The 12,301-nt window shown below is 39.4% G+C and overlaps 2 protein-coding genes across 2 annotated transcripts in view; one reads left to right on the top strand and one right to left on the bottom strand.

Moving 5' to 3' along the window:
- The window catches only part of LOC106470354 (inactive peptidyl-prolyl cis-trans isomerase FKBP6-like), a 20,633-nt gene extending 18,512 nt beyond the window's left edge, over positions 1-2,121 (bottom strand). The window contains exon 1 of the mRNA XM_013930906.2: positions 1,839-2,121. The gene's annotated coding sequence lies outside the window, so the exon portion shown is untranslated. The remainder of the gene's footprint in view (positions 1-1,838) is intronic.
- A 146-nt stretch (positions 2,122-2,267) lies between these two features.
- On the top strand, positions 2,268-9,538 carry LOC106470353 (putative L-type amino acid transporter 1-like protein MLAS). The gene is made up of 2 exons (XM_013930905.2): positions 2,268-2,290; positions 8,890-9,538. The coding sequence occupies exon 2, from the start codon at positions 8,936-8,938 to the stop codon at positions 9,536-9,538; it is 603 nt and encodes a 200-aa protein (XP_013786359.1). The 5' UTR covers positions 2,268-2,290; positions 8,890-8,935.
- Positions 9,539-12,301: the final 2,763 nt, after the last annotated feature.

Genomic DNA, 12,301 nt, shown 5'->3' with positions numbered 1-12,301 from the left:
TGCTTATCTCATTTTGTGTAGAAACAGTCGCATTTCCTTTAATAGCATCTTCTACTTTGATCTTCTGCTGCTTATCTCATTTTGTGTAGAAACAGTCGCATTTCCTTTAATAGCATCTTCTACTTTGATCTTCTGCTGCTTATCTCATTTTGTGTAGAAACATTCGCATTTCCTTTAATAGCATCTTCTACTTTTATCTTCTGCTGCTTATCTCATTTTGTGTAGAAACATTCGCATTTCCTTTAATAGCAGCAACAGGAGATTTAAAAACTGCAACAGATGTGAGCATGTGAATAATAGATTTTTTTTAGTTAACTTATATCTTTATATTCGTTTGATTTTTGATTTTTTTGCAACAAGAATAAAACTAGGAAGTTAGTGTTAGATAAGTTTTTCTAAACCACTGCAACTTCCGTTCAAAATTAACAAACGTCAGTCGTGGTCAAGTATCACCAAGGTAGCTTCTCCTAGCAACCAATGTTACACTTTTAATAGAAAACGGATCGTTACTAAGAGGGGGGGGGGGGGGGGGGTTTGCACACAAGAACATTAATTTATAATTTCTCGTCAAGAAACTAATGCAATAAAAGTAAGAAAACTGAAAGCAAGAGAGAGAGAGATTTTCAAAAAACTCATATTTTTACCAGTTTGGCGGATTGTCGCTAAGATGGGGGCGGGAGAGAGGGCTGAACTTTAGCGGCTAACATGTCAGTCTAATTCTCCCATCCTTCTTTCTTTCATTTCACGTGCTTGGTCCCTCCCTTAATTATATTAACGGTGCATTGATTGAAGCATTATTTAATTTCAAAAACTAGCTCATACAGCTGTGCACGACCTCAAAAGTTTATGAGTTCACTCTCCCAAAAGTTTAAGCAACCCTGTTCATTAGCTCACAGTAATGTAGTGTTAAATTTAAAAGTGAAGAGCGGCCTTATTCCCCACCCCACCCTTCGAAAAAAGAGGTAATTAACAAGCTCATATTTTATCATGGCTGCCGTCTTTATTAATTGTTTGGTTTGGTTTTAATTTCGCGCAAAGCTACACGAGGGCTATCTGCGCTAGCCGTCCCTAATTTAGCAGTGAAAGACTAGAGAGAAGGCAGCTAGTCATCACCACCCACCGACAACTCTTGGGCTATTCTTTTTACCAACGAATAGTGGGATTGACCATCACGTTATAATGCCCCCACGGCTGAAAGGGCGAGCATGTTTGGTGGGACGGGGATTCGAACCCACGACCCTCAGAGTGCGAGTCGAGTACAGTAAGAACTGAATATAATGTTAAAACACTAGCCACCGAAGGAACACATCACTGTTAGTAGAGTAAGAACTGAATATAATGGTAAAACACTAGACCCAGGAGGAATACGTCACTGTCAGTACAGTAAGAACTGAATATAATGGTAAAACACTAGCCCCAGGAGGAATACGTCACTGTCAGTACAGTAAGAACTAATATAATGGTAAAACACTAGACCCAGGAGGAATACATCACTGTCAGTACCTAGTGTTTTACCATTATATTCAGTTCTTACTACCCAGGAGGAATACAGCACTGTCAGTACAGTAAGAACTGGACATAATGGTAAAACACTAACCCCAGGAGGAACATATTACTGTCAGTACAGTAAGAACTGAATATAACAGTAAAACACTAGCCCCAGGAGGAACACACCACTGTCAGTACAGTAAGAACTGGACATAATGGTAAAACACTACTTTGAATATTTTATATATATATATATAAACTGACTGTACACAAAATATCTCATAGTAACAAAAAAAAAAACTACTTAAATTTTAAGTTTCAAATTTCGAAATTTATGGTTTATTCCTCACTTGATATTGAATATCTCGCGCAAAGCTTCTCCAGAGCTATCTGCATTAGCTGTCTTTAGTCCAGGACTATCTGCACTAGCTGTCCCTAATCCAGGGTTGTTTGCACTAGCTGTCCCTAATCCAGGGCTGTTTGCACTAGCTGTCCCTAATTTATAGAACGGAGAGAGGACAGTCTACACCACCCATCACCAAATCATGGGCTACTCTTTACCGACGAACAGTGGGATTGACGGACACATTATAACGTTCACCATGCCTGAAATCCGTGACCCGCGGATTACGAGTCGAGCGCCCTAACTACAAGGCCATGCAAGGTCTGTTTGTTTCTTTTACACCTTATCAACGGACTATGGCCAATTATCGGGTAAACAACAGACTTCACGAGATAAGTACTTTCTCACGGTAGTCACCACTACTACAATTCGTTTATAAATTCAACTCAGACGCCCATCGTGAGTATCAATTGTTTATTAGTTTAGTTGTCACCTGGTTTTGAAATATCGCAAATTTTGGTAGTTTTCTATCTTAAAAGAAAAACTTAGAACGGTTGAAAATGACAATTTTTCTAATTTCTGTATACTCCACAATAAACAACAACAACAAACAAAAAAATCATTGAAACATCGGTGTATCTCGATTTTCTTTTGTTTTCATTCATTAAAAGCTGCCCCCTAACGGCTCAGTGGTTAGTCCTTGGACTTACGACGCCAAAAATCAGGTTTCGTTACCCGTGGTTAACACAGTACAAATAACGTTTTTTTGTCTGTTCCAAATGGCATTTCCCCATCGAGAGCTTTGAATACTTGTTTGTGTGTTTGTTGTTAAGGGTTTGTTTGTTTGTTTCAAATTTCGGGCAAAGCTATACGAGGGCTATCTGCGCTAGCCGTCCCTAATTTAGCAGTGTAAGACTAGAGGGAAGGCAGCTAGTCATCACCACCCACCGCCAACTCTTGGGCTAGTCTATTACCAACGAATAGTGTGATTGACCGTCACATTATAACGCCCCCACGACTGAAAGGACGAGCATGTTTGGTGTGAGAGAGATTCGAACCCGCGATCATCAGATTGTGTTGCTAAGGGAAAAACTACGCAATGGGCATAATGTATTTTTGTAACGCTATTAAACAAGAGTATAGTTAGATTGACAAGTCCTATAAATGCGTTGGTTTAAAGTTAAGATTATTTTTTTATCAAAAACATTTTCAGACATAAAAATTACATACTTGGCCATCTGCAAAGGAACGAAATCATGAAATATTTTTCGTATTACGTGTCTCGAGACAGGGAAAATGAAAGCTGAAATTTATAAAAACACATAATAACATTGTGAACGTTTAGTAGATGGGTCGAATCATATCACCGAACATGCTCGCCCTTTCAGCCGTGGGGGCATTATAATGTGACAATCAATCCCAGCTTTAAGCCTCCAGTGGCTCAACAGTAAGTCTGAAGGCTAATAACACTAGAAACCGGGTTTCGATACCCGTGATGGGCACAGCACAAATAGTCTATTGTGTAGCTTTGCGCTTAACAACAAACAGACACACAAACAGTTTTTCTTAGTTGAATCTTTAATTGAGGGGGGGGGGTAATTTTGTTATTATACCTTCAAACAAACCAACCATACTCAACCATAAATAACGACGCTGTTTCCCTACCACAACAGAAGATGTCTCTAAATCTACCCAACCACTCCTGTTTCTTCAAGCTGTTGGTTTTTCATTTTCGCCCATTCATAGTTTACGTCCTAAACGTTCGGCAAGGTAACTGAAGAGGAGGGGGGGGGGAGAGTACTAATTGCAGTGCCATTTCTACGTTAATATACATAGAAAGGTGCCATCTTTGCTAGTGCCATTCTCACAATTCTTCCTCCCATCGTACATACACTGGCTTTCAACCTACCTATTAGCATTTTCCTAATTTAAATACTAATTATATCTACTTCATCTATTCACAGGCGACTGACGTCATACTGGGGTATATTACAGATACCTAGGGAGTCCCTGAGGCAACATGAGGGATTCACTTATTTGAAGGTGTGGGTGACAGATTTCGGAAAATGTAATCATGTGTAATTAACTCGTAGTCACTACTGTTACACGTCACTGTAAATCAATTAATAAATCACGTGACAGCGCATTGTTATTGACCCGAATGTAGTTTCCTAAATTTTTAGCCCCGGCATAGCGGCTCATAGAATGGCTCCGAGTTCTTCTATTTGTTTTTTCAGGTATAAACTTCTAGCTCATAGCTCCATCTCTTGACCGAGTTGAGATATAATTACAGCCGCGGCTATTGAGAATTCCCTCTTGTTTTAATTATTATTATCATTATTAAAGCACTAGAAACCTTGACGTTTGAGTTCGTTAATACTACGTTTAGATTTACGTGTATTTTTGATTTGTATTTGTCATAAACACATTAAGCCCCTCCCCCCATGGCGCCGACCCCGTACTTGTCTCACTGACAACATCATAGCAACTATACCCCCCAAATTGCTATCATTATTCTGATGACAGCATGATAATTTTCAAGGATAGCCATCTTGCACTATCTACCGTATGTAAAATAGTAATGGTTCCTACGGGCTCTACAATCAAAGTCCGTATAGTGAATGTGCAACGGGCAGCACACGTTGATTGAATAACCTCAAAGTGCTCTGTAGGAGCTATCCCCCGTACTGGTAATAAAAGCCTGTTAGTAACCTATAGCAACGAACGTTGTATTAGCAGTAGTACTTCTTGAACTTTGTTAGAGATGTGACGGTTCTTAAATCGTTACACTTATCATATTATCCAATATTAAAAATACAAAAATTCATCCTTACTTCGTCAGCGGAAAGAAAAACCATCTACAAAAGGTGTACAATATTATCAAATATATTTTTATGATATTAAAAGGTTAGTTTTCCCCTACTCCTAACTCCAAATGGCAATGCTTTTGTTGAGAGGTTCTAATTAATGAAAGAAAACAATTTTAAGTTATTTCACAAGAGAAACGTGACATTATATACTTACTATCTTTCTTTTACACACGCACGCGCTATCCACGTAACTAAAGACCAGTCTCATTGTGAAAAACGGAGTGGGACATCACCGGACTTGCCAGTAGAAATGATCACTGCTATTATCAGTAGCACATCTCATGCTACAGGAATTCTTTCTAATTGGGAAACTGGGAGCACATCCACGTAACTAAAGACCAGTCTCATTATGAAAAACGGAGTGGTACATCACCGGACTTGCCAGTAGAAATGATCACTGCTATTATCAGTAGCACATCTCATGCTACAGGAATTCTTTCTAATTGAGAAACTGGGAGCACATCCACGTAACTAAAGACCAGTCTCATTGTGAAAAACGGAGTGGGACATCACCGGACTTGCCAGTAGAAATGATCACTGCTATTATCAGTAGCACATCTCATGCTACAGGAATTCTTTCTAATTGGGAAACTGGGAGCACATGTGACGTCCATGGTGACTCAACCAGCTCCACAAGTAACAAAAACAATGTAAATTTTGTAATTCCATTGACTAAATTTTAATATGAAACGCAAAACCCAAATTATATTGGAATTTTGTAAATTAATAACTAAGGGAATAGAAAACGTTCGACGGTGGCAAGGAGAGTGAGATCATGATGATGTCACTGTTCAACTTTACTCTGTCATTCATAAGTTCTTTCCGAGTAAAAATAAAATGCTATAACCTTTTTTTTTAAGGTTCTAAGCAGAAAGAATTACGTTTTTGTTGGTTGTTGTTGTTGTTGTATGTAGAATCAACACGCAAGGCTACAAAATGGATATCTACATACACCCGACCCTAATTTTGAACAGGTTTTGTTTTGGTGGTTGTAAAGCACAAAGCTACACAATGGGCTATCTGTGCTCTGCTCACCACAGGTATCGAAACCCAATTTCTAGCGTCGTAACCCTACTGACTTAATGCTGAGCCACTGGAGGGCTTTGAACGGGTAGACTAGAGAGAAGGTAGCTAGGCAACAGCTCCTGCCGCCAACTGTTGTGATACTCTTATCTGACCGAATAGTATCCACGACCCTAATATGCGGAACGCGTTTGTGCGGCAATGTCATTTCGCGTTTAAATAGCGCGAAACATAAAACGCCTCAAATGGACGTAACGCAAGAGCATAGTTGTAAGATCTAGTAAAGAGAGGTGAGATCAGTGGAGAATATATATATATATTCAGATCGTGCTACCACTACCTTTATCTGACTCCAATCACGAAAAAAAAATGAATCGAATTTTTTTTTCTCGTTTCTTTGATACTTCAAGGTTTCTGCGGAGTATAGACATCTCCCTGAACTATGAACAGTAGTGTGGAAAGATTCGTTTACATAAATACGAATATTTGAGCAGAGGTACTGAAAGGCTATCTGTGTCAGTGGTTTCTTATTTTTAACTGATAGACTAGAGGGATTTGGCTGTTACACAGTGGGTGAACTTGGCTGTTACATTACACAGTGCGTAGATTTGACTGTTACACAGTGGGTGAACTTGGCTGTTACATTACACAGTGCGTAGATTTGGCTGTTACACAGGAAATACTGTTGACAGTTTATGGTATTGTTACAGTCCCCCAGTGGCACAGCGGTATGTCTGCGGACTTACAACGCTAGAATCCGGGTTTCGATACCCGTGGTGGGCAGAGCGCAGATAGCCCATTGTGTAGCTTTGTGCTTGCGCACAAGGCAAGGTATTATTGCTAGGTGATAATTTTAAAAATATTCAATAGTGCATGCTGTGCAACAGACAAATCTACACACTGTGTAACGGTCACATTCACCCACTGTGCAACAGATAAATCCACATACTATGTAACAGTCAAATAACACAATATGTAACAAACAAATCCACACACACTGTACAACAGACAAATCTACACACTGTGTAACGGTCACATTCACCCACTGTGCAACAGATAAATCCACATACTATGTAACAGTCAAATAACACAATATGTAACAAACAAATCCACACACTGTGTAACAGGCAAATTTACGCACTTTGTAACAGTCAAATTCACCCACTGTGTAACAGCCAAATCTACGCACTGTGTAATGTAACAGCCAAGTTCACCAAAGAAATACTTACATTATTTGTGCACACATAATACGAAGAATATTTCATGATTTCGTTCCTTTGCCAAGTACGTAATTTTTATGTCTGAAAATGTTGTTTTTGATAAAAAATGTCGTTAACTTTAAACTAATACATTTATAGGACTTGTCAATATAACTATACTCATGTTTAATAGCGTTACAAAAATACATTATACGGTTTTTTGTCTGTGTTTTTTTAATTTCGCGCAAAGCTACACGAGGGCTGTCTGCGTTCGCCGTCCCTAATTTAGCAGTGTAAGACTAGAGGGAAGCCAGCTAGTCATCACCACCCACCGCCAACTCTTGGGCTACTCTTTCACCAACGAATAGTGGGATTGACCGTCACATTATAACGCCCCACGGCTGAAAGGACCAGCATATTTGGTGTGACGGGGATTCGAACCCGCGATCATCAGAGTGCGAGTGAAGCGCCCTAACCACTTGGCCTGTCTGTTGGAAAATTGTAGTTTTACCTGACTGCCGCTAGATAGCACTAGTAGTATGAGACAGAGCAGCTAAGCATTTATTTTATTTCCCTTTTGTTATTTGTCGAAATCTACCAGGGAAACATAATCTTAAGTTAATCACCAAACCTCACACCAGGTTTGGTGATTATCTAGACCAGATATTGTTGACCAGCTGAAGGGCGAAGTTTCGAGTGATACCAGTGTAACTTGTTTGTTTATTTGTAATTAAGCACAAAGCTACACAATGGGCTATCTGTGCTCTGCCCACCACGGGTATCGAAACTCGGATTCTAGCGTTGTAATTCCGCAGACACACCGCTGTGCCACTAGGGGGCTTGTTGAGAGGAAACACATGAACTGCTGTAGTTCACATACACAGTCAATATGTACACAGTGACTCAGTCAATATTTCGCTACGACAAGAGCTAATTATTAATTCACTAAACCCATAGAGAGAGAAGAGAGAAAGTTTTGGTCACAAATGAAACGTTCATCAAAACGTAAGACGAAACATTTGATCACAGAGCATGTATTAGACCAACTAGAACGAAACGTTAATCAAAACATAAAATGAAACACCTGATCACAGAGCATGTGTTAGTCTAACTAGAACGAAACGTTCATGAAAACGTAAGACGAAACATCTGATCACAGATCATGTATTAGTCCAACTACAACGAAACGTTAATCAAAACAGCCCCTTAGTGGCACAGCGGTATGTCTGCGGACTTACAACGCTAGAATCCGGGTTTCGATACCCGTGGTGGGCAGAGTACAGATAGCCCATTGTGGAGCTTTGTGTATAATTAAAAAACAAACAAACCTTACGTTCTTTAAGTAGTTGAACCTTATCCCATTCAGTGTTATGTGAAGAGTTTATCACACGTTCCGCCAAGGCCGAATCGCCAGTTTTCTATTTTTTCGACGACGTTTCTTTGCCCCCCCCCCCAGTGGCACAGCGGTATGTCTGAGGATTTACAACGTTAGAATCCGGGTTTCGATACCCGTGGTGGCAGAGTACAGATAGTCCATTGTGTAGCTTTGTGCTTAATTACAAACAAACGAGTTTTTGTGTTCGAAACTTAAAATTTCTGCTTATTTGTCCGAATTAATTCAAGCCACAACTGCAAGAGATCTTGTATACTCCACGTTAAATGTTCTTACTTAATGGTCATAGAATACATTGATTTTAAAATACGTTTCTCACCCTAGACACGTCCTTATCTCCAACATTTTGCGAACAAAACTATAAATTTACAAACTTTTCTGACATTTCATAATTTCGTCAACCTGACCAAGATGTCACCATAAATTATCGTTAAACGCGGGAAAACATTCTTTTAAAACACCACTTACCGTAAACTACCAGTAAGTAGATATATATACATTGTGTAGTATCACGCAGTTTTAATTGTATACAACGGGTTAAATTACATCGTTATTTTATTTTGTTTGTCTTAGCTCTAGTGTGGTGGAGCTAGTATCGTCTTAAGGCCGCTTAGCGAGGATGAAGCAAGGATCGCGCGGAGTTGAGAGAGACGGAGGCAGCAATGATGAGACGACTCACTTACTGAACGACAGTGTGAACAGGACGCCGAGGTTTGACGCCATGACGGTCAACCACGTGCCAGAGAAGCTACCTATCCACATAGTAGACGACAAGGTGGTGGACAGCCTGTCCTTCTCGAGTGTTAGGCTGAAGAAAAGAATAGGACTCCTGAATGGTGTGGGAATCATCGTGGGGGTCATCGTCGGCTCTGGTATCTTTGTATCTCCGCGAGGCGTGCTTCAAGAAGTTAATTCTGTTGGTATGTCACTCGTGGTGTGGACGGCTTGCGGCTTACTGTCCATGGTGGGGGCCTTATGCTACGCTGAGCTCGGAACCACTCTGCCGAGATCTGGAGGGGATTATGCATACATTTACGAGGCCTTTGGACCATTACCAGCCTTCCTTTTTCTGTGGGCTGCTTTGCTTATTGTCATGCCAACAGGAAACGCTATCGCAGCCCTTACGTTCGCCAACTACATTCTGGAGCCTTTCTTTCCACATTGCCCTCCTCCTGCCAATGGTGTCAGATTTATAGCAGCATCTGTTATATGTGAGTATTAAGAGCCCATTCCGTCTCTCTATCCTTCTACAGATTTCGTATCCATCTTGAATTCTATCACTCAACCAGTATGATATTCACCAACTGAAGCACGCGTCTCTCTAGATGTCCCCCAGTGGCACAGCTGTATGTCTGCGGACTTACAGCGCTAGAACCCGGGTTTCGATACCCGTGGTGAGCAGAGCACAGATAGCCCATTGTGTGGCTTTGTGCTTAACTTCAAACAAACAAACTCTCAAGACTGTTGTTCTGTTTCTAAATTAACTGTGTAATTTTTATCCAATACCCAAGCATGGTCATCCTTGTATCGATTGATTAATCTTACGTTTTTAGTTCTAACAGCTAATGCTAACCCTTATGAGAATCAGTATGGTAGTGTGTGCCTTCTTTGCTGTACATTTTCTACGTCTTTGTTTTCTGTTTTGATCCTGTTTTATCTGTTACTTCTCTTTACGTACGCTACTGTTATTCTTATTATATATTTATTTTATTGTGCTCGGTTTTTTTATTCATAATTCCGCTAAGTAATACAGATCACAGTTTCACAAAATAACAGCTAGGTGATGGTGAAGTCCCCTGTAAAATAGTTTTTACCACGTGACATACTGGAACGTACAGGAATTGTATTTTGGGGGAATTCGCGTTATTTCACTACACCGCGTGTTCTTCTATTTACTGATTCAGTTAATAATTGAATAAACGAGATTGTTTAAAGTTGAAAATGTGCAAGAGATAATAAAAAATAAGAATGAGTCTTTATATAAAATTATAATTAATAAAAATATCAGTACACGGAACTTTTAAAAACCAATTTACAGCTATCTATTCTATAATAACTTTTAAGGCTCCAAAAATAAAATTTTACGAAATCTACACTTTTGATTAAAACATTTGGGAACCATCTGTATCTAGAAACAAGAAATAACTCGATCACTACGGAATAGTGGAAGGTAATACCATACACTAACTCAACAGATATAACTCGATCACTACGGAGTAGTGGAAGGTAATACCGCACACTAACTCAACAGACGTAACTTGATCACTACGGAGTAGTGGAAAGTAATACCATACACTAACTTAACAGATCACTACGGAGGGGTGGAAGGTAATACCATACACTAACTTAACAGATCACTACGGAGTAGTGGAAGGTAATACCATACACTAACTCAACAAACGTAACTCGATCACTACGGAGTAGTGGAAGGTAATACCATACACTAACTCAACAGATATAACTCGATCACTACGGAGTAGTGGAAGGTAATACCACACACTAACTTAACAGATATAACTCGATCACTACGGAGTAGTGGAAAGTAATACAACTCACTAACTTAACAGATATAACTCGATCACTACAGAGTAATGGAAGGTAATATTACACACTAACTCAACAGACGTAACTCGATCACTACGGAGTAGTGGAAGGTAATACCATACACAAACTCAACAGATAGAACACTATCACTACAGAGTAATGGAAGGTAATATTACACACTAACTCAACAGGCATAACACCACAGTAGCTCAGAATATAACAGAAAAGTATCATTGTAACTATATTCTTCTCAATCAACTTCTGTAGGTGTTCTTGTATAGCCACCTTCAACAGTTTGCACAGTGGGTATCTGTTAAGTTAGTGTGTTGTATTACCTTCCACTACTCCGTAGTGATCGAGTTATATCTGTTGAGTTAGTGTGTTGTATTACCTTCCACTACTCCGTAGTGATCGAGTTATATCTGTTGAGTTAGTGTGTGGTATTACCTTCCACTACTCCGTAGTGATCGAGTTATATCTGTTGAGTTAGTGTATGGTATTACTTCCACTACTCCGTAGTGATCGAGTTATATCTGTTGAGTTAGTGTATGGTATTACCTTCCACTACTCCGTAGTGATCGAGTTACGTCTGTTGAGTTAGTGTGTGGTATTACCTTCCACTATTCCGTAGTGATCGAGTTATATCTGTTAAGTTAGTGTGTTGTATTACCTTCCACTACTCCGTAGTGATCGAGTTACGTCTGTTAAGTTAGTGTGTGGTATTACTTTCCACTACTCCGTAGTGATCGATTTATATCTGTTGAGTTAGTGTATGGTATTACCTTCCACTACTCCGTAGTGATCGAGTTATAACTGTTAAGTTAGTGTGTTGTATTACCACGTATGATACAACTAAAACGACAAAGAATATGTTAACGAAGTTCCAGCAGCAAATTAGAGTGAGTTAAATATTGTTCTTTCCACCAGATGGCCGAAGTGTGTGAAAAGAGCGTAATAAATTCCTCACAATAATTAGTTTAAGGTGTCATTTAATGTGGGAAACAGAATGAAACACAAATGTTTGATTGGATCTGTAGTAGAAACATAAGTAGAACAGCTGAGTTGTAATAAGCTCCCCCCCCCCTCCTCCTCCTTCTCCCCGAGAGGGATCAGCGGCTAATCTGCGAGGCTACAACGCTAAAAATCAGGTATCGTTGCCCACAGTGATAAGAGTACAAACACCCCACTGTGTTAACTATAAACAAATATTTTATTTTTTTACACTTATATCTGAACAGATTACACTTTACGCCTAATAAAGTTTTTACACATTCATTTAATTAATCTAGCGACGCTTTTGGTCACCAGTAAATAATATTTAACGAGAAAGCAATATTACATGTTGTCTGTTAGGAGTCTTGGTTAAATACAAACAAGTATATGTTGTCTGTTAGGAGTCTTAGTTAAATACAAACAAGTATATGTTGTCTGTTAGGAATCT

This window comes from Limulus polyphemus, unplaced genomic scaffold (assembly GCF_000517525.1).
Source record: "Limulus polyphemus unplaced genomic scaffold, Limulus_polyphemus-2.1.2 Scaffold3959, whole genome shotgun sequence".
Taxonomy (NCBI): domain Eukaryota; kingdom Metazoa; phylum Arthropoda; class Merostomata; order Xiphosura; family Limulidae; genus Limulus; species Limulus polyphemus.
The sequence above is the reverse complement of the archived record's forward strand: the minus strand, read 5'-3'. Positions and strand labels throughout refer to the sequence as shown.